The sequence below is a fragment of the Vigna umbellata genome, chromosome 4 (genome assembly GCF_029865625.1).
Source record: "Vigna umbellata cultivar VRB3 chromosome 4, Vumbellata_1.0, whole genome shotgun sequence".
Lineage (NCBI taxonomy): Eukaryota > Viridiplantae > Streptophyta > Magnoliopsida > Fabales > Fabaceae > Vigna > Vigna umbellata.
In genome coordinates, this window is record NC_142168.1 from 34184907 (window position 1) to 34206942 (window position 22036).

At 36.6% G+C, this 22036-nt stretch overlaps 2 protein-coding genes and 1 pseudogene across 2 annotated transcripts; 1 reads left to right on the top strand and 2 right to left on the bottom strand.

Annotated features, from left to right (window-relative positions):
- Window positions 1-192: 192 nt before the first annotated feature.
- Window positions 193-2119, bottom strand: LOC124828888 (alkane hydroxylase MAH1 pseudogene; annotated as a pseudogene).
- Window positions 2120-15178: 13059 nt separating this feature from the next.
- Window positions 15179-17172, top strand: LOC124828918 (ARM repeat superfamily protein). The gene is made up of 2 exons (XM_047302315.2): window positions 15179-15784; window positions 16238-17172. The coding sequence occupies exons 1-2, from the start codon at window positions 15570-15572 to the stop codon at window positions 17010-17012; spliced, it is 990 nt and encodes a 329-aa protein (XP_047158271.2). The 5' UTR covers window positions 15179-15569; the 3' UTR covers window positions 17013-17172.
- A 702-nt stretch (window positions 17173-17874) lies between these two features.
- LOC124828936 (altered inheritance of mitochondria protein 32-like) lies at window positions 17875-21725 on the bottom strand. Its single transcript, XM_047302338.2, has 5 exons — window positions 21361-21725; window positions 21151-21236; window positions 20104-20412; window positions 19374-19457; window positions 17875-18312 (listed from the first exon to the last, which is right to left on the bottom strand). The coding sequence occupies exons 1-5, from the start codon at window positions 21667-21669 to the stop codon at window positions 17979-17981; spliced, it is 1122 nt and encodes a 373-aa protein (XP_047158294.1). The 5' UTR covers window positions 21670-21725; the 3' UTR covers window positions 17875-17978.
- Between the last annotated feature and the right edge of the window lie 311 nt (window positions 21726-22036).

Below are 22036 nucleotides of genomic sequence, written 5' to 3' on the forward strand. Positions count from 1 at the left end.
AATACTGGTATATTTCAAATTCTGGTGTTGTTTAGGAAAAAAAAAACTTCTAAAGGGAGGAATTGATTAATCATCTATGCTTCTAAGTGTTTGAATAGGAATAATAGTAATGTTTAACAAACTGAAGTTTATTAAAGAACTTATGTAAAGGAAAAAGACGTAAATAAAAATATTAATAGAAATATTGCCTTTTATAAATTGTTTTGGAACATAAATGTACCCTCTAATGTTTCTCTTCTGCCTCTTCTTGCCTGGAGGATGATAATTACCGGACTGCAAATACAAGATAACTTGATAATGTGAAACAATGTCTCTATTACCTGAGGAGGAGAATGATCAAGAATAGAGAGTCAGCTGCCAGATCTAGAGCCAGATCACAGGTGCATGTCTCATCTCAGGTTGATTTGTTATAATTTTGACAATGAATTAATGGCCGAAAGAAATATGATGGAAAAGTAGGTTATGTTATTGTAGTAACCTGAAATTGTCTTACTGCATAATGTCTGAAACTACCACCATCAAAATGAAACTCTTGCATTAAAGTTCTCTTTTCATTATCCTAACCTTCAACCCGTTCTTCATGGAAAGGCCAAATGTAAGGTTTGGACTGACAACATGACCTTCCACCACTTGAAAACGATATTTCCACAACATAGCAGCTGCCACCATCTTCATTTGAAGCAAGGCCAAGTCCTTTCCCAAGCAACTTCTTGGTCCTGCATTAAAAGCAATGAATTTGTATGATGCTACATTCACAATCTCTCCTCTCTCAGTTATCCATCTCTCCGGCTTGAACTCCAAACAATCTTTTCCCCATATCTCTTCAGACCTTCCCATTGCATAAAAAGAAAGCATTATCATTGTATTGGCATTTACTCTATGCCCACTTGGAAGAGTGTCAGCTTTAACTGCTTGCTTCCGTTCAATAGGTATGAGAGGAAAAAGTCTCAGAGCTTTTCACAAAGCACCATGCAGATAAACCAGCTGTTTCTCCTCCTCCATGCCTAAAACTTCCCCAGATATAGATTGCTTCAGATCCTGTTCCTGATCAACATCATGATTTTCCTCACCAAAACCAACCACAGTGACTACCGCCCTTGTAATAATTTTTGTTCTCATTTCTCTTAAAATTATCCTTGATCTCTTCAAGAATCTTGGCTTCCACTAAAGGGTGTTTCGAAACAAGCCAAAGGAACCAGGTAAGAGCCGAAGCCATGCCTCCCCTCCCTGCTACAACAAAGTTCAATACAGAATCCCTTACGAACTTATCATCATGATCACGTCCTCCATCTTCTGTCATCCAAACAGTTAGCAAGTTAAATGGAGCTTCATTCATTTCTTCTTTTGTGCACTTACATAACTCTTCTCGCTTGGACGCTATCAATGCATATATGAACTCATCCAACGTTCTACATGCTTCTGTCATCTTCTTCTCTTGACCAATTTGGAGCCACTTTTGGAGTTTCCATATAGTTTTTGGCACCGTATGTCTATAGAATATCGACTTTTCAGTCTCTCTAAAAGCCATCTCAATTGCAACTTCGGGGAAGTCGATAGAAAGACTCTTAGGATCGTGTCCTACAGTTGTCAAGCCTATGTTATCAGAGGTGAATCGCATGAGAACGTCTTGAAGATCCACAACCCTCCCTTGTTGTTGTGCATGATCCAATATTGGAAGCAGGCTTGTAAGGATCTTCTTCTGAACGATTTGATCGACAAATGTTTTGAGTCTTGGTTGTTTCATCTGAGAACGGAGAAGGTTTCAGCAGCGACAAACCCATCACCGGATGGTTCGAAGATGTCACGAAAATCATGTCCCTTGACATAGTTGTCGAAGCGCTTGCACAACATGTGTTGCACGTTGAGAGAGTCACAAGTGACCAAATAGTTCATTTTGGTGAACCATGGCCCTTTGAAGTCTCCAGTGCCACCATGTTTTGTTAGTATCTCAGTGATTAAATCATGAAGGCACCACAAGTTGAAGAGCACGGTCGGTAACATGCCAAGGATGGGGTAATCAACCAAGATGGAAGAAGTATAGGGAGCACAAGAATGATGCTATTATGGTTGCATATAGAAGCATGGTGTTTGTGTTAATTTGAATTGGGTTTGCCCCAAGTGAGATGGTTGTCACTTTTTATAACGTGCATGACCTATATTTTTTGTTTGAGATTATGATATATTAACAACTTCTTTTAATAATTTTTTTTTATTGATTTGCATATTTGAAATGGATCATTCACGAATTATCATAAATTGTTTTATTATAAAAAAGTTGTAAAAAAAATTGTTAAAAATATTTTATTTTTATTTGTTTGTTATACTGTCTCGCTGTACAGAAAATGACTGAGAAACATTTTTTGTGTTTGTATGTTTTCTCAAGGAAATAAAAAATGGCTCTTAAAAAATACTAGAAATGGAATTTTCAGAAACATAAACAAATCCTTTAAATTCTCTCTTTAAGGAAGCAAGAAAAATTATAGGAGTTCATAGCATTACTCAATGTTTTATCATAAAAAAGGAAAAATTGTGTATACAAGAAATACATAAAGTGTTGGTGTGATTGAATTGTCCTTCTTATGACAAATGGTTTAAAGGTTTGCATAATTAACAAAACAAGAAATTGTTTATATATTGAATAATTTCATATTTCATATTTTTAGATGTCTTTGGTTGCACGTAAAAATGTTTATTAAAGAATAAAAAATCCATAGTTAGGTAGGAAGTAATATCGTTTTATGTTGAATTAATGGCATATAATACTGTGTTGTCGTTTTGGAAAAATATATTTCAAAACAAAGGAATTGAGTAATCTATGCTTCTAAGTGTTTCTATACCCTAATTATAGGAATAATTGAAATGTTTAACATATTTTGAACACTTTAAATTGATTAATGAATTCGTGTAAAAGAAAAAGACGCGTTGACACCAATGCTTGTTCCTACATCCTTATAATAAAATATTGAATTAAACTATTTAAGTAAAATATAAATTAAATTATTTAATGCAAAATTAACAAAATTGATTGTAATTGGAAGTGAAAAAGTTGTTGAGTGTCAATAAATCAGGATCTTGTATGTAAATGAATTTCGTTTCGTTTTATAAATCATAATGTCTCCTTATAATATGAATATAATGTAAATAAATATATTGACACTCTTTTAAACACATCTATTGACACTCATACATACATATATTGACACTCTTTTTAATAATATATATAATAACATATCATGTAAATTTTAAATTAAAGAATAATATGAATATAATTATAATATTATTACTTTAGAGTGTCAAATGAGTGTGTTTTTTGGTTTTTGGTTTTAAAATATCACCAATCGCGATGAAAAAAGCTACTTTATTTTTTATGTTAATTATTCTCAAAAATTCAGGTGAAAAGATTTTTTTTTTAATTTTAACTATAAAAAATATTTCCAATATTTAAATAATATTAAAACTGAAACACGTTTGCACGAAAAAAGTGAATGAAAACAAAAGTAAAAAATAAACAAAAATAAAAGTGTCTATCGACATTATTTAGACAATTTATAGTTTTAAAATAAATACTTTTATCCCATACTTTTTGATAAATTAATACTTATATTTTTTCTAGTTTTTAAATAAATCTTCACTAACCTTACCGTTTATATAAACAAATTTCATCGTCACTATATTTTTGATAAAGTAATATCCACATTCCTTTTCTCATTAAAAATAAGGTTAAATAGGTCTTTTGATCTTCATATTTGTTCGCGAATCTCAAGTGGGTCATCGCTTTTTTTTTATCCCAATTGAATCCAAATACTTGTTAATTTGAGGCAATAAAGCCCTCTCCGTTAATTTTCGACTGACGTCGTCTAACTGTGATAACGTGGATGCAGACATTAATAGTTCATTTATAGTGATTTAATTATGTGGAAATTTGATTTTAAAAAATTAGTTTTTGACATAGATATTTGTATTTAGGGATTGTTTTACTGAAGTTGCATTAGGAGATTAGGGATTGCTATTTGGTGAGTTAAGGATTTAACTTGAGGAGTGAGTGAAAATTAGGGATTTCATTTCGCAAGAAGAAGAAGTACACGAAGACAATCACGTGGAGGTGGAGGAACCGAAGTGAAAGTTTATGCCAGTTAAGGTTAGTATGATGTGTGTTATCTTTATGCGTTGTGGTCCCGATTTTGTTTCGTTTACGCGGATGTACTGATATTGCATTCTTTATGTGTTATGGTCCCCTTGTCTGTGTGAGTGTTTCCCTAGTGGGGATGTTAGTTTGTTCCCCTGTCTCCTTTACGTGTGAGTGTTTCCTTAGTGAGTAGGGAGTGTAATAATAATTGTTTTCTCCCATGACGTACAGGCCTTTAAATCTTGTGCTTCATACATAAAATAGCATGGCTGATGAACGTATTAAAGTTTTGGTCCACCATACTGGCCATTTTGTTACACAAGATAATGGAAATTTAAAATTTGATGGAGAGATAGCAGAATGGTCTTGTGATCCAGACCTGTGGAGCTATTTTGGAATATTAGCTTCAGTGAAAGACTTAGGTCATATAGACATAAAAGAACTTTGGTACAGTTTAGGAGGTGCTTCAGTAGTGCCAAATAGGTTAGAATTATTGACTGATGATAGGGGTGTCATGCATATGCTGAATATTGCATTGTTAAGTGATGAAGTTCATTTGTATGTGGTTCATAATACCATGGAACCAGACATAATAAAAATGATTGATTGGGTTGATGGTGATGTTAATGATGAAGTTCATGTTGCCAAACAAGTGGAGGATGGTGAGGGTGAAGTTGGTAGAGAAATGGAGGAGGGTGAGGGTGAGGTTCAGCCTGAAGTTGTAGAAAATGGTTAATCAGTGGCATTCCTTGCACTCATGCCATCACTGCAATGAAGTTCTTGAATTTAAATGCAGAAGACTACATTGAGCATTGGTTTAGGAAGTCTACTTATGAAAAGACCTACAACACCATCATTTATCCTATCAAAGGTCAACATGTGTAGGATATTATACCATATCTAGATGTATTACCCCCAAAGAAAAGGGCAATGCAAAGAAGGCCCCAGAAAAAACGAAGACTACAGGCTTGGGAGTTGAAGAAGAATGACAGTGAATTAAGAAAGGGTGGGAGCAAAAAAACATGTGGTCTATGCAAAGAAATGGGACACAACAAAAGATCTTGTCCACAACGAGCTACAACAACAGAAGTGCCTCCTGACCAACCTAGTCAACCAACAGAAGTGACAATACCTTCAACACATGTCCCTGCTGACCAAGCAACTCAGGAGTCTACTGTACTTCCTTTTCATCAATGAAGTCTTATTTACTTCCATTTTAAAGACACTGTTTTAAATATCATGTAATCTATATTGATGAAGGAACAATGTTATCTTTTGGTGTAATTTCATTAGGTTGTTATCAGGTTTGTTATGCACTAGTGTAATATGCATTGGTGTAATGTATTAGGTTGTTATCTTTTGGTGTAATTTCATCAGGTTTGTTATGAGGTTTTGTCATTGTAAGACAATGTTTGTTTTGTTATAAGATATTATAAGACAAAGTTTATTGACCATTATGTATTGATGTGGTGATCATTCTTGTATGATGGTTATTGACCATTACGTATGATGTTACTTGTGCACTTTCTTTAACTTATTGCCTCAAATTAGCAAGTATTTGGATTAGCAAAGGAAATATAACAAATAAGACAACAATATTAAACACTAACAAGTCACCTTTATAAATAAAATAGACAATAACATTCCAAATATCAAATTATATTACATAACCTTCCACTAACAAATCAACCTAGTTTCATCAACATTGATATCACAATTACATTACAAACACATATAATTCTTCCAGCACTCTTCCTCCCCAGCACGAACAAGTATAAACTTTCGATGTCAGGGTTGATTTAAATATTAGGGCTTAGGGCTACCAACATAAAAAATTTAGTTGTCCACGTGGAATGTTTCATTATACAAAAGAACACCCATTCAACTTAATACATATTGCCACGCATATAAAAATATTTACAGCTCACCATGTGCAGACGGCGTCAGTCGAAAATTAACGGATAGGGCTTTATTACCTCAAATTAACAAGTATTTGGATTCAATTGGGACAACAAAAAAACGATGACCCACTTAAGATTCGCGAACAAATATGAGGACCAAAAGACATATTTAACCTAAAAATAAAACATTAACTAAAACTTAAACAAAAATACGAAAATATAAATATAGAAAATGATTTCTTTTAACTAATAAATTAAGTGATTTAATAAACATATACTAGTGAAAAAATATTTTATAACAATTTATTATGATGGATATAATATGTCATAATAGTGACAAAATTATAAATATGAGCATGTCATCAAAGTCCTTCATCTCCACATGCTTTTAGGTTGTTAAATGGCACCTACTTCTCCGTACTCTTCAACAACAACAAGGTTTAATGGCACCTTCACCTAATTACCTTCAACACAAGTCATCTTGTCTCGAATTTTAACCTAAGCCAAATAGACTTAACTTTCAACCTAGACCGACTCAGCTAAGTCTTTTAACTCAACCTTTGTGAGTAGAGTGAAAAAAGAGGAAAATTTTCAAATTTATTATATTTTTAAAGTATTTGAAAATTTTCTATTTTATTCATTTGAATTAGTTTCTAACATTTCTTTAATTTGACCTTTTTTTTCTAATTTCTTTATTCAAACGAGTCATTTATTATAAAAAGTTTTAAATTCTTCAAATAAGTGATTTATCCTTTTCAATTACCTCATCCAAATGCAAGGTTAGGCAACATACAACTCTGCACGTCAAAGAATATGTGAATGGTTGTATATGATTTCTTAAGGGAAAGTATACGTAAGACATATACATCAACTAGAAATTATATATTTTTGTGTTTAGATATTACGCTCTTATAGAATTTTACTTGACTAAATTAAGGAAGTTTTGATTATACAATATTTTGTAATGTTATATAAACATATAATTTAGCTAATTAAATATCTCTAGGTCAACATTTCTTCTCAATGGCAAATGAATATCATATATTGTTAATTTGGCTAATAATATCCCAGAAACCTAAGTTGTCATAACTTTTGGTAAGAATAACTGCAAATTGATCTTCAGATTAAATATTAGACAATTCAAAAATATTTTTATCAAGTTTTTCCATGATGAAGAAACTTTCAATCTCTACATGCTTCATACGATTAATAGGGGTTGTGAAATTGAGCTTATATATGCACTAAATCTAACTACAACTTTCAGCTTCTTGCTTCTCCAAATGACAAGGTTACCTCCTACAAAATATAAAGTATTTATTTTTTTATCTTCTATCTTTAACAAACCAAGCTCAATCTGCATCAAAACTATTACATCTTTCTAGTCTTGAACATTGCTCCTTTTCCAAGAACAACTTTTATTTACATTAAAATTTGTTGTTTTCAACTAAATTGTTCATAAACTATCTAATCGCACCAAGAGCATGAGTTAGGTCTAATACGTGGGAGATACATCAATGGCCCTACAAGTCTTTGATATATCTCCTTATTAGTTGGACTTTTATTTCCCTTTAATTGGAGAATTTGTGGCTTGAATATTGTCCTCTCAATTTCTTTCAATAAATTAAATGCATACTTTTGCTAAGAGAGAAAAATATCTTATTTTGATATTAAGATCTGAATTTCAAGAAAGTACTTCATAGGTTGAAGATCCTTGATCACAAATTTCTTTGTCAAATACTTTATTAATTCCTTAACAATTCATGTAAACTTTAATGTAATTAAGAAATACTATGCTTAGAAAAACAAATTAAAAAAAGGAAAGAAGCTTGTTGTGTTAAAAACCTCGCTTAGGTAAAAGTTAGAGCGACTTAATAGGAAGAAAACTTGAAAAGAATGTCATAGGAAAAGGTAAGGTTATCTAGAGAATCAAAATAAGCTCACTAAGAAGAAAATTGTTAAGTCAGCTTAGGAAAGAGTTAAAGAGACCTAATAGGTTGAAAATTCAAAAAGGGTAACTTAGAAAAAAGATAAGGTCAAGTGAAAAATAAAAAGAAGTTATCTCGAATGAAAACCTAAAAAAGCCTCCTAAGAAACATATCAGTCAACATTTGAAATGCAAAATTCATTAAAAGTTTATTAAATAACAGTTGAAAAGAATACTTGAAATTAGGGCAATTTATGGATGCTATACACACACATCAAGTGATGACTAATAATTAGGTAAAGGTTTTGTGTTGGTTGAGTTATCTGACCTTTTTAACGAAGAATATGAATATACGCTTTTCTTATTTATTTGTGTCATTTTTTTAACTAATTGTAATTATTACTATTTTACCTTGCGTACAGGAAGACACTCACTCACACACATGCACACGTACACAGGCAAACATAAGCACACTCACACGCATACATGCACACACACGTACCACACGCACACGCACACACAAAATCACACATGCACGCACACATACACACATGCACGCACGCACACACACACGCACACACACACACACACATGCACGCACCCCCCCCCCCCCCCCCGTCCCACACACCCACCCACCCACCCATACACACACACATGCCCACACACGCACAAACTCACACTCACACGCATACATGCACACAGACACACACACAAACACGTACAAACACACACACACACACACGCACACAAAAATCACACACGCACCACACCCACACCCACACCCATACACACACACACACAAATCACACACACACACACACACATATATTCACACACGCGCGCGCACGCCCACACACACACACACCCACGCACTCAGGTACTCAAGCATTCACGCACACGCACACACAAACCCACGCGAACACACACAAACGCAAACACACCCACACACACACACACACAAACACACACACACACATACACCCACCCACACACACACACCCACACACACATCCACACACACACAAAAACACGCACACACACCCACACCCCCCCCCCCCCCACACACACAAAACAATCACACACGCACCCCCACGCGCACACACACACACATATAAGCACACACGTGCGCACGCCCACATACACACACATACCCACGCCCACATACACACACATACCCACGCCCACACACTCAGCTACTCAAGCATCCACGCACACACAGACACGAACCCACACGAGCACACACAAACTCACACGCCCACCCACACGCACGCACACACACACCCACACACACACCCACACACACAAAAACACACACACATGCACACGTTCACATGCACACGCACACAGGCACACATAAGCACACTCAGACGAATACATGCACACACATATTCACACGCATACATACACAGACACAAACGCACATACACACACAAAATCACACATGCACACACACACACACACACACAAAATCACACACACACGCACGCACGCACACACCCACCCACACCCACACACACACGTACAAACAAACACACAGGCACGCGCATGCCCCAAGACACCCACACACACGCATCCGCGCTCCCACACACACGCACCCACGCACCCAAACACACACTAACACATGCACACACACATGTGCCATCAAACACATGTACACACACCCACACGCGAACACACCTACCCACCCCCACACACACACGCACACTTACACACACCCACAAACGCACACACACACACACACGCACACACCCACAAACCCACTCACCCGTCCACACACACACACACACACACCCCTACCCAACCACACACACACAGAGACCCACGTACACACAAACACACGCACATACGCAACCACGCACACACACGCACACGCGCACACACATGCGTGCACACACATATACACGCACACACCCCCACACCACCACACACACACACCCGTACACACACACACAAACACACTTGCACACGTACACGCTCACACGAATGCACATGTACACACGCACACGCACACAGGCACACTCAAATGCATACATGCACATATACACACACAAACAAAATCACACACAAAATCACACATACACACACACACAAGCACATACACACCCACACATACACACACACACATAAACACACAAGCGCCCTTACACACACATACCCACCCAACCACACCCACACACACACACCCACCCACCCACCATCACAGCCACACACCCACACACACACCCACACACATACACACACAAAGGCGCACGCACAGACACACACACACCTACCTACACACACACACACAGGCACGCATATACACACGCACGCACATACGCATGCAGACACGCACGCACACATGCAAGCACATACGCACACACACACACGCACACACGTACACACACACACCACACACGCACACACAGACACACACAAAAAATCAAACATACACACGCACAAACACACATACACACCCACATATAAACACACATGCGCCCTCACAGATGCATTCTCACCCCCCACACACACACACACCCACACACACACACATACACACCCACGTACACACACAAAAATGCACACACAAACACCTACGCACCCACACACACATGCACGCCCATACGCATGCAGACACGCGTGCACACACACAAGCACATACAAACACGCACACACATACGTACCCACACGTACACACGCACACACACACACGCAAACACAAATACGTACCCACACGTACACACAAACCCACGTAGACATTGTCACACATGCACGCGCCCACGCACACACACATGCACCGACGTGCACACCCCCCCCCCCCTCCCCACACACACAAATGCATATGTAAACAAGCATAGGCACACAGGCACACATAAGCACACTCAGACGCATACATGCACACACACACGAACACGAACAAACGAGCACGATCACACAAAATCACACACGCACGCACACACACACATACACAAAAAAACAGACACGCCCACCCACGCACACACGCATATACACGCGCACAAACACGCACACACACACATACACACATGCGCACGCATGCACACCTACTCACACACGAATGCACACGTACAAGCATACATGCAAACACACACACGCACACACATACACACGCACGCACACTCACCAACACCCACACACACACATACACACACACACACACACACATACGCACAAACACACACACACATACAGACACCCACACACACACCCACTAACACACACACACAAATACACACACACACGCACAAACACACACACATACCCACACCCACACACCCGCACACACACACACTTGCACACATCCACGCGCACATGAAGGCACATGTACACACGCATACGCACACAGGCACACACAAGCACACTCAAATGCATACATGCACACACACAAATGCAAATCCACATGCATACATGTACACATACACACAAACAAAATCACACACAAAAATCACACATACACACACACAAAAGCACGTACACATACACACACACACACACAAGAACAGCCACCCACCCACACATCCACACACCCACACACACAAATACACTCACATGCACACACACCCACACCCCTACACATACACACACACACACACCTACACACGTCCACACGCACATAAGTGTCTGCGCTCACATACCCATATGGGCATAACCGCACACGCACACCCACCCACAGCCACCCACACCCATGCACACACACATCTGCACGCCCTCATACACACACACATCCGCCCACCCACTCACACACATACACACCCACGTTCACACACACACCCACACCCACATACACACGTACCAACGCCCACACACACATACACACCCACGTGCACACACACACGCATAACAAGCACACTCACACACACACACACCCACACACACACCCGCACAGTCATACACACACGCTTGCACATGTACACACACACACACCAATGGACACGTACACACGTACACGCACACAGGCACACATAAGCACACACATGCATACATGCATACATACACACACACGCACACGCAGAAACGGACACTCACAAGCATACATGCACACACACAACAACACACACAAACACACACACACACAAAGACACGTATAAATACACACACACAATCACATACGCACACACGTACACACTTCACACACACACACGTTCACCCACCCACCCACACACCCAAGCCCCCACCCCCCCCCCCCCCCCACAGACACACAAACACACGCACACACAAACACACACCCACATCCACACACATAGACACACAAACACACGCACCCATGCATACACACATGCACCCACGGGCGCACACACACACATAACACGAACACCCACACACACACACATACACCTGCGCACACACACCCGCACACACACACATACACCTGCACAAACACCCGCACACAAACACACGCTTGCACACGTACACACACAAGAATGCACATGTAAACACGCACACGCACACAGACACATATAATCGCACTTCCACATACATGCACACACACACTCACGCACATGCACAACTGACAAGCATATATGCACACACAGACTCACATAGAAACACACACACACAAAAACAATCACACACACACACAAAATCACGCACGCACAAACACACACAAACACACACACATACATACACACCCACCCACACACACTCGCACAAACACACACGCATACACACACCCACCCACCCATCCACACACACACACGCACGCACACGCGCACACACGCAGGCACACACACATACACACGCATGCACACACACACAGGCACACACAAGCACACTCACACGCATACATGCACACACACGCAAAAACGCACACTTACACGCATACATGCACACACACACATACTCACATACACACACATACAAAATCAAACTCGCCTACACACGCACACCCACATGCACGCACACACACACACACACGCACACACGGGCACATGTGCACAAGCGTACAAGCATACACACACACACACACACCCACACACACCCAAACCCATACACGCGCACACACACACACCCACACACCCCCACACACACACATACGTACTCGTGCGCACACGCTTACACGGGCATAATTGCACACGCACACACGCACACGTACACACACACACCTACACCCACGCACCCACACCCACACCTACGCACGGACACACAAACCCACGCACATGCACACATGTAGGCGTCCAAACATACACACACGCATCGACGCCTACGCACATGCCCACATGGACACGCACACACATACACACGCACCCACGGCCATGCACACACACACACATGCACACACACACACGCACACGCACACACTCGTTAAGGCGCGAATGTGAACGCGCATGTGTACACGCACGTGCACACGCATTAGCACACACGCATTAGCACACACACACACGCACGCACACACACATACACACTCCCGCATGCACGCACACACACACACGCACGCACGTAGACACGCGTAAACACACACACACTCACATACACGCACATGCACACACACATACACGCGCACATACACACACACAAAATACCTTGCGCGTATTGGGTGGAGGTGAAAGTAGTGTGCTGGTTGACCTATTTGAACTTCTTACCAAACTACATCAATATAATTTTTTCTTATTTATTTGTCATTTTTTTTTTACTATTTCTAATTATCAATATTTTACATACAGACGAAATAGCTTTTGAATATTGGGTGGAGTGAAGATCATGGTTGAACTATGTGAACTTCTTACCGAATGACATTTATATATATATATATATATATATATATATATATATATATATATATATATATATATATATATATATATATATATATATATATATATATATATATATATATATATATATATATATATATATATATATATATATATATATATATATATATATATATATATATATATATATATTTCTTATTTATTTCTCATTTTTTTTACTAATTCTAATTATTATTTTTTTACTTTTCTATTTGTGTATGTTAGGTTATGACTACTATTATTATATTGTGATAATTACTTCCTTCATTATTTTTAAGCGTGGTTTAAGGATATTTTTAATAAATAAAGAAAATGTAATAAGTTTTCTTAACTGTAATAAAATATTTTATTTACTATTACCATTTTAACATCACAATAAATGTATATATGTAAAGTAATTAATATTAAGTTAAAAAAATAAAGATTGAAATGAAATTGCCTTAAAAATTTTAATGATTCTTATAAAAAAATCATTAAAAATGTGACACTGAAAAGGAACACACGAAATAGTTTCTAAGGGAATTGACAAATTCGAAGAAAAAGAATAAATAAATAACAAATTTTATAAACATTTGTTTGTTTCTTTGATGGCTTACAAAAATATTAACATTACCTATATACTAAAATGTACTTTTATTTATGTAATTTGTATAATAATAGGTTGATCAGATGCATTTCACTTTCAAAAGGTAAATAAATAGATACTTGATATATTTTTAAATGCAATAAATCCTTTTAATTATTGTAGATCCATAAAATAATTTCAAATCTTATGATTTCATATTTTGAAAATTCTATGAATATTAATTATAAAAGTCATATAAAAAACATTAAAAAGAAACATTACAATGTAATAAAATCTTTTAAAAACTACATAACTTATTTTTACGGGAAAATTTCTTTTAAAATCCGGATGCAATACATTCCATTAAATCTTCTTAACAAATTACCCATTTAATTTTATTAAAATAGTTATTTTTCTCATCAATTATTTCTTATGTAATCTCATCGATTACGAGAATTAATATGATTTTTTTCTAATTTAAAAATATCCTCTCACATAATATTGTTAAACATGACAGTCTCAATAATCGAGATTATACATGAGAATATGAAAGTACAGAGAATAACACAATAACTTCTTTCCATTAGAAATATTGATCTTAAAATAGTAAGAACATGAATGCATGTAATCAAGGCTAAGATTCAAATTTGATTATAAAAACCATTTTTAATAGGATTTATTTTTGGTGTTAATTTTTTTCTTAATAAAGCATGGTATCTTTTCATTTAATTGTTGTGATTTGAAAATCATTTTTAAATTTTTCCTTTTCCATTTTGTACTTTGCTTATGAAGTTATCATTCTTTTTTCAGGTATTGGTGGCTTAGCAGTAGCAATGGTCAAAAGGAGTTTGGTGCCATGATTGAAGAAAAGAATAAGAAGAAGCAATGTTGTGAAGGTGATTCAGAAGAGTTATTGATTAACATATAGTTTATGTTCTTTCCAGAGTCCTAGTCTCAGCTATAAGCAAACCTATAGCATTAAAGCAGAAGCACAAAATCAGTAGAAAATTGACCAAAAATATAGAACCCACCAAAAGGTCACTGCGTTTGCTTCCATATAAGGAAAGTTAAAGATTCATTCTTAGGAATCAATGTTGTTTTTTATCACTACCCAACAACAAAACACACACCAAGATAAAAGAAAAATGCAAAAGCTGACCAAAAGAATTGTATGTTGCTTCTTGCTGAAACAACGGATTGGAATACCCTCAAAAGCTTAGCTTTACCTCTTCAAGCAACCAATCTCGATGCTACAATTACCACAACATTGACACACAGCAAAGGAAGAAACTGAGAGAGAGCTCCAATGGAAAAAGAGGTTGTGGAAAGTCTTTGGAATGGTGATGGAGAATCTCAAATTCAAGCAGCTTTGGAGCTTTGCAGATTAAGCAGTAAGCAGAGGCACAAGTTGGAAGAAAGTAGAGTCATGGTTCCTCTTATTTCCATGCTTCATTCTGAAAACTATGAAGCAATAGAAGCTGCTCTGTGTGCTTTGCTCAGTCTTTCCTTTGGCTCTGAGAGGTTAGTTCATCATTTCATTGTAAACTTCTCCCGTTTCTTCTTACAGTCTACAGTATCTGTAATTTTTAACTCCGAGTTCTGTTATCACCCTGATGAATTCTTAAACACTCTGAGTTGAGAGTGTTCAAGAGATCAGAGGGTTAACAAAAATAATGTGTCCATTGCAAAGGGTTAACAATAAAGCATAGAAAACTTAACATTGAATTGGATCAATTAAAAAGTTTGAACTTTTTATCACCCCCATGATTGGATTTCTGGTAGTGGGGCTAAGGAATATGTTCTTGGTAACAAACAAAGCTTGCCATTTGTTAATGATAAATTGGGTCATCATATTTCTTTACCTAAAAGTAATGTGTGTATAAAACACAAAGGATCAAATAAACTCCTTCTGTTGTACGAATTCCTTCAAAAGTTTGCTTAATGGTACACAAAACTTTTCCAAAAATTTTACAGAAACAAGATTCGGATCATCAAATATGGAAGTTTGCCAGTTCTGCTGAGTCTCCTCCATTGTGATAGCCAGAGAGCAGCAGACTTGACTTTGGCAGCCATGCTTACTCTCTCTTCTTGCAAAGCAAATAAGGTAGCAATTGCTTCTTCTGGGGCTGTTCAAATCTTGGTTGGGTTTGTAAACAACAGCAATTATAGCACTCAGTCTCAGCTTGATGCTATTGCTACTCTGCAGAATCTTACAACGTGCAAAGAGATTGTTCCACTGATTGTGTCTTCTGGGGTTATGCTCTCCTTGCTTGAACTGATCCACACCTCAGTAAAATCATCTCCATTGGTTGAGAAAGCAATTGGGTTGCTAGAAAACCTTGTGTCTTCATCAGAGAGTGCATTATGTGAGGTTGCTAGTACTATTGGAGCAATCAGGATACTGGTTGAGACTATAGAAGATGGATCTTCACTGAGCAAAGAGTATGCAGTGTGTATACTTCTCCTTGTATGCCAGAGCTGCAGAGAGAAATATAGAGGGTTGATTTTGACAGAGGGAGTGATGCCAGGGTTGCTTCAGTTGAGTGTGGATGGAACATGGAGAGCCAAATCCATGGCTCGAGAACTGTTGTTGCTTCTGAGGGACTGCTCCAATTATAGCTCAAGATGTAAACAGATTGATCATGAGCTTATAGAAAGGATAATGGATGAAATTGAAGCAGAAGGAGAGGAATTGGCAGATACTACTTTGAGGCTGGTAGAGGAGATGATTGCAAAGCTCCATGCTTAATCTTTTCTTGCGTTACATCACTACTTTTTTTTTTCTTCTTTCTAACTTATTGGCATTAATTATGTTTTTGACATGAACTTCATTGCTGAAAAGATATTAGTAAACCAATGTAGAATTGACAGCATTGTTGTGTACATAAAATTGGTTCGGTTTTCTAGTATGTTTCGTGTTTGGTTTTGATTGTGTCGATTGCTAGGTATTCTTGGATTCTAACTTTACTTGTTCCGGATTGACAGCATTCTTGGTGTTGCTTTTTTATTTGTTAACGACTGACCAACTCAGCAAACAATGTCGTGGGGTTTTGTTTCTCACTTTGGAAAAAGTGAAACAAATAAAGATTTATACATGATCCGTAGAATCATGTGGGGTCTTCACTCTTCGGTCAAGACTTAAATCCCCCAATGAACTAAAGAGGTGACGGAGTGCTTTAAAGGTTGTAGTTTAAACTTTTAATGTAGGGATACTGAAATTCAAGAGTAATTCACAGTGCTGGTATTCTATTGGTTAATTAAGAAATTAAATAACTATAAAACAAAAAGCCAAACTTGTGCGAAAAATTTTCGTACTATCCAACTTTTCAATTTTGAGCCTGCTTGACAATGTCGTAGTTAATTCTTGATGAAAACAATCATTGAAATATTAGTGAATAACATCCATATGCCAATATATTAACTTATATGATAAGCCAATAGACATAATTTAAAAAACAAAAAGAATGTTGAAATTTACTGAACCAAAATTCTATAAATAGTTCTAAAATTGTAAATAATGACAAGTGTTCAAAATTTGCGTGGAACCTAAATTTTTATGTTGAAATTTGCGTGGGTGTTTTTCTTTCTTCTAATGAAGATAACAAAACCAATGAAGTAAAAACTATTAATTTACTGGAGAAGAAGTAGCGTAAAGTAAAAACAGAAGGTGAAGTCTTCATGATTAGCAACAGCAAACTTGAGAACAAAGCGAATTTCAGCTTGACCTTCTGTAAAATCTGTAAGCTATAGCAACAGCTGCCAAAGCTCCAAGTATACCAGTAGCTGTAAGAATATCACGCTTCTGTAGTAAAGGCCAACTACAACTTATATTGCTCCTCTGCCTTTTATAAGCTTCTCCGGTTTTATTATCATTGTCTTTGTTTTGCTCAAAACTTGCACTTTGGCAGCAAGAAACCCCATTAGCACCTTGACAGCATCCTCCCACATTTTCGTTGTTGCTCAGACTGGCCTTGCCATTATCATTTCCATTAGCAAGTTTGTGGTCATCTGCTACCTTGATTTCGGCAACAGGTGGTCCCATTTGGCCCCTGAAACAATGTCACGTCAACAAAGCTAATCATCTTCCATTACAAGATGAAATAAATCACATCAACAACCAAATAATCTCGTTTTCCTTCGGCTATGAATCTAAGTAGTGAAGTTAGATGCAAAAGCGCATATGATTCGATCAGACAGGACCATAACAGGAAAGGAAACAAGCCATATTGATGAATTGTAACTGACGAATCAGAATTAGAATCATAGCAAATAAACACTGAATTAACTATGCAATAAAACACCGATTCGATCCTCCATTGCCCTCTTCAAACTATTCTTTAAAGTAATTAAACTATCTGAATACAAGTATTAAATATCATAAGATTATCTTTGTATAAATGTATAGTATAAGTTTTTTAATCATTTTTATCTTAATGTAATGATTATAATCTAATCTTAATATTATTCTTAATTTTTTTAATATTAGCCACAAACTAGTTAGTTAAGTGGAAGAATAACCTTATTATTTTATGTTCAAGTATGTAGTATCTAGAAACTAACTTAAAGAGCTTTTTAATTATCTAGAAGACTGTTTAACATGATTGTTAGTACATGAAAGATTACTTCTATAAATTTTGACTTCAAGACCGAGGAGAGAAAAAACACTTCATAAATGAATTTTGAGGTTTATTTATTACTAATTATGATTTACCTGTTGACTTATTTATATACGGGACTGAAAACGAGAGATTCGATTAGCTGCAAATTTATTAACAAGATAACTTGTTTTCAATTTGCGTAGAAGAAACAAATTGGAGATTCGGTTTCATTAATAGGATACAACTATGATATATATATATATATATATATATATATATTTAATCTAATCACCGGAAGCAAGACGACATTGTCCCCAGCCATCCAGAAATTAACATTGATATCTTGATAATTCCACACTCCATAGTCCAATAACCAATAGAAGGGTAGTTTATGAATCTTAAGAATGTATTTTGTTTTATTTTATTTTATACTTTTGTCTTTAAAAGCAAAATGTAACTAATTCATACTACCAATTTCATAGAAGATAGAGAATAAAACAAAAGGTACCAACCTCCAAAGTTTTTGTATGACCTCTCCTTTAGCAATTTGTCGGTCCAACAAGACAGGCACGTCATCCGGAGTAACATAGCCGTACCTGAAATTAATTAAGCGCATCAATGAGACTAGCAACGTTAAAATGCATCCGTTTGTCTATATATTTCATAAACATGTTAACTTCAACCATTTTTTTTAATTTTTTACTGCGAAATTCAATAAAGAAGAATATTTACATAACTCACCTATTATATTAAACCAATTGAATTAGACACATCATATTCAACTAACTGAACTATACTTCCTTAACAATTTCAGTTATCGTTTAAAAAGTATACTTATATGTATTTTAAATACAAAAATCTCTTGAAAATATATAACAATGTTTTAAATGATAAAAAAATTATCGTTTGCCGTACATTCACTCATGATAAGTTAAAGACCATTTTCCATTAAAATTAGAAAATATTATCTCCATTCTATATTTACCGATACATTAAGTTAGTGTGCACTAATTAAAAAAAGCCTTGAATAGATGTAAAATATTGAGACATTTAAAATAAAAGTAATATTACATCCTCCAATTAATGATCTTACGAATTTGCGAAGAGGATTTAGAGTAAATTATTAAACTAAAATACTGTCATTTAATATCTCATTACTTATTATAAATTATTGAGACTTTAAAATAAAAGTGATATATATGAAAGGGAATGAGCGAAACATATAGAAGAGTGAAAACTGACCAATGACCCGTGATCTTTCCATCTGGTCCTGGACAGAATATGATGACATTCCCAGCATACTTATGACCCCCAACATGAGAACAAGCCACAACAGATATCTGATCCTTCAATTCCCTCAGCTGAATTTCCTCGTTGAGCTTATCCAATAGAACTGGCCCACAAACACCGCACCGAACATCACGACTTCCATGAGCACACACAAAAATATGCGAACCCCTCAACACACTCTTCTCTCCACCACTACTCCACTCTTTACCACTCACTATCACATCATCAAAAAAACCATCCACATTTGATTCCTCCAAACCCCTTTCAATCAAACAACAGTCAAACTTTCTCAAAGTTAAAAAACTAGTATTAAAAGGTAAACACGTTTTGGTATGAGTATAATACTCCATATGCAAACAATAACTTTAAGCGCCAAAATGTTTACATGCGCTTCTTAAGAGATGGAAACTAGTTTCCCTTGATATTATGTTTATTGTAAACTTAATACACTGTTTAGTTTCATATAATTATTATTATTAACTAATGTGATGTCAAATAAATTTTTAGCTGTTTAGTTTTACATTAATAGATTATTCTGGATTCAGACTTCTGAATTGAAACAATTATAGAAAATATACCTAGTTTTATCATTGACTTGTTTTGAAAATAAAAAAAAAAATTAGAAGTAATTACATTTACTTTCCCCCACACCATGCTAAATATGACAGTGTTTTGTTCAGTTTAACTTGTTATATTTAAATGTGATTTTAATATAAATATAAATATGCTGTAAAAATATACAAGTATAAATATAAATAACTATAATTATTATTTTATTTCGATATAAAGATATTCCTTTAAAACCAGAAAAAATATGAATTTCTTTCAAAAGAATTTCAAGAAAAATGGGTGCAATTTTGTCATAAACAAATTATTTAAATTTTATTTATCTAAAATATTTCATTTTTCATTTTTAAACTTTAATTTTAACCAGTATTTTCATAACGAATCACCAATTCAAAAAAAAACGAAATGAAGCGGTGGTAGATTTTGGCATACTTGTATTTGATCATGTCAGGGAAAATCAACACGTCACCATCGGCAAAACCGGCCTCCTCACGCGCCTCGCACACCGTGATTTTCGTCTGCCGCACACGCAACAAACAATTTCAAAATCAATCCAAATCACAACGTCAAACAATTCACGATCCGATTCCGAATTGATCAAACTTCAAATCGATGCAGCAAAATAAAAATCAGAAACCAAACCTTGACGACGATGTCGTTTTTGCGAGCTTTCCAGACACTAGCGACGCGTTTGGGAAGGGGATCGGCCTCGGAGGCCTCGATGCGAGGCGGCCAGACGCTATGGTTCTTGTAGCAGAGGAACACGTGGCGGTCGTAGGCGTCGACGGTGCCAGCGAGGTTCTCCTTGTACATCTCCGGGCGAGAGAAGCCGCTCTTGGCATCGTCAACGACAGCAGCGGAAGAAGCCATAAGAGAGAAGTGTCGGTTACAGCGAGAGAAAATGGGAGCGTTACAGATTCTGGCTCCGAGTAATATATAAGCTAATGGCATGGGTGCGCAATGCGCATGCGGAACGTTCACTCTTAAAGACGTACGCAATGAAGAAAATGACTCAAAGCGTGCATTCTTCAATCTGCACCACCCACGCGCTTAGCTTCAAAAAGTCAAAAGTTTATTTTTAAATTAATTTGTAAAAACTCTAAAATTATTTTTTTCAATTAATCCTTTAAAATAAACTCATACAAATAACTTTTTGGCTGAAGGCGCGCGTGGGGGTGATGGATTTGGAAACTACAGAGGCGCGAGAATGGCAGTTAGAAGACTGAAATTTCACGATTTTAGCTCAACTTGCCAGTCAAAGGTAAAAACTTCAGATTTCTTTATGATAAAAAACCCTGAAATTTCTCTCAAAGTTTTT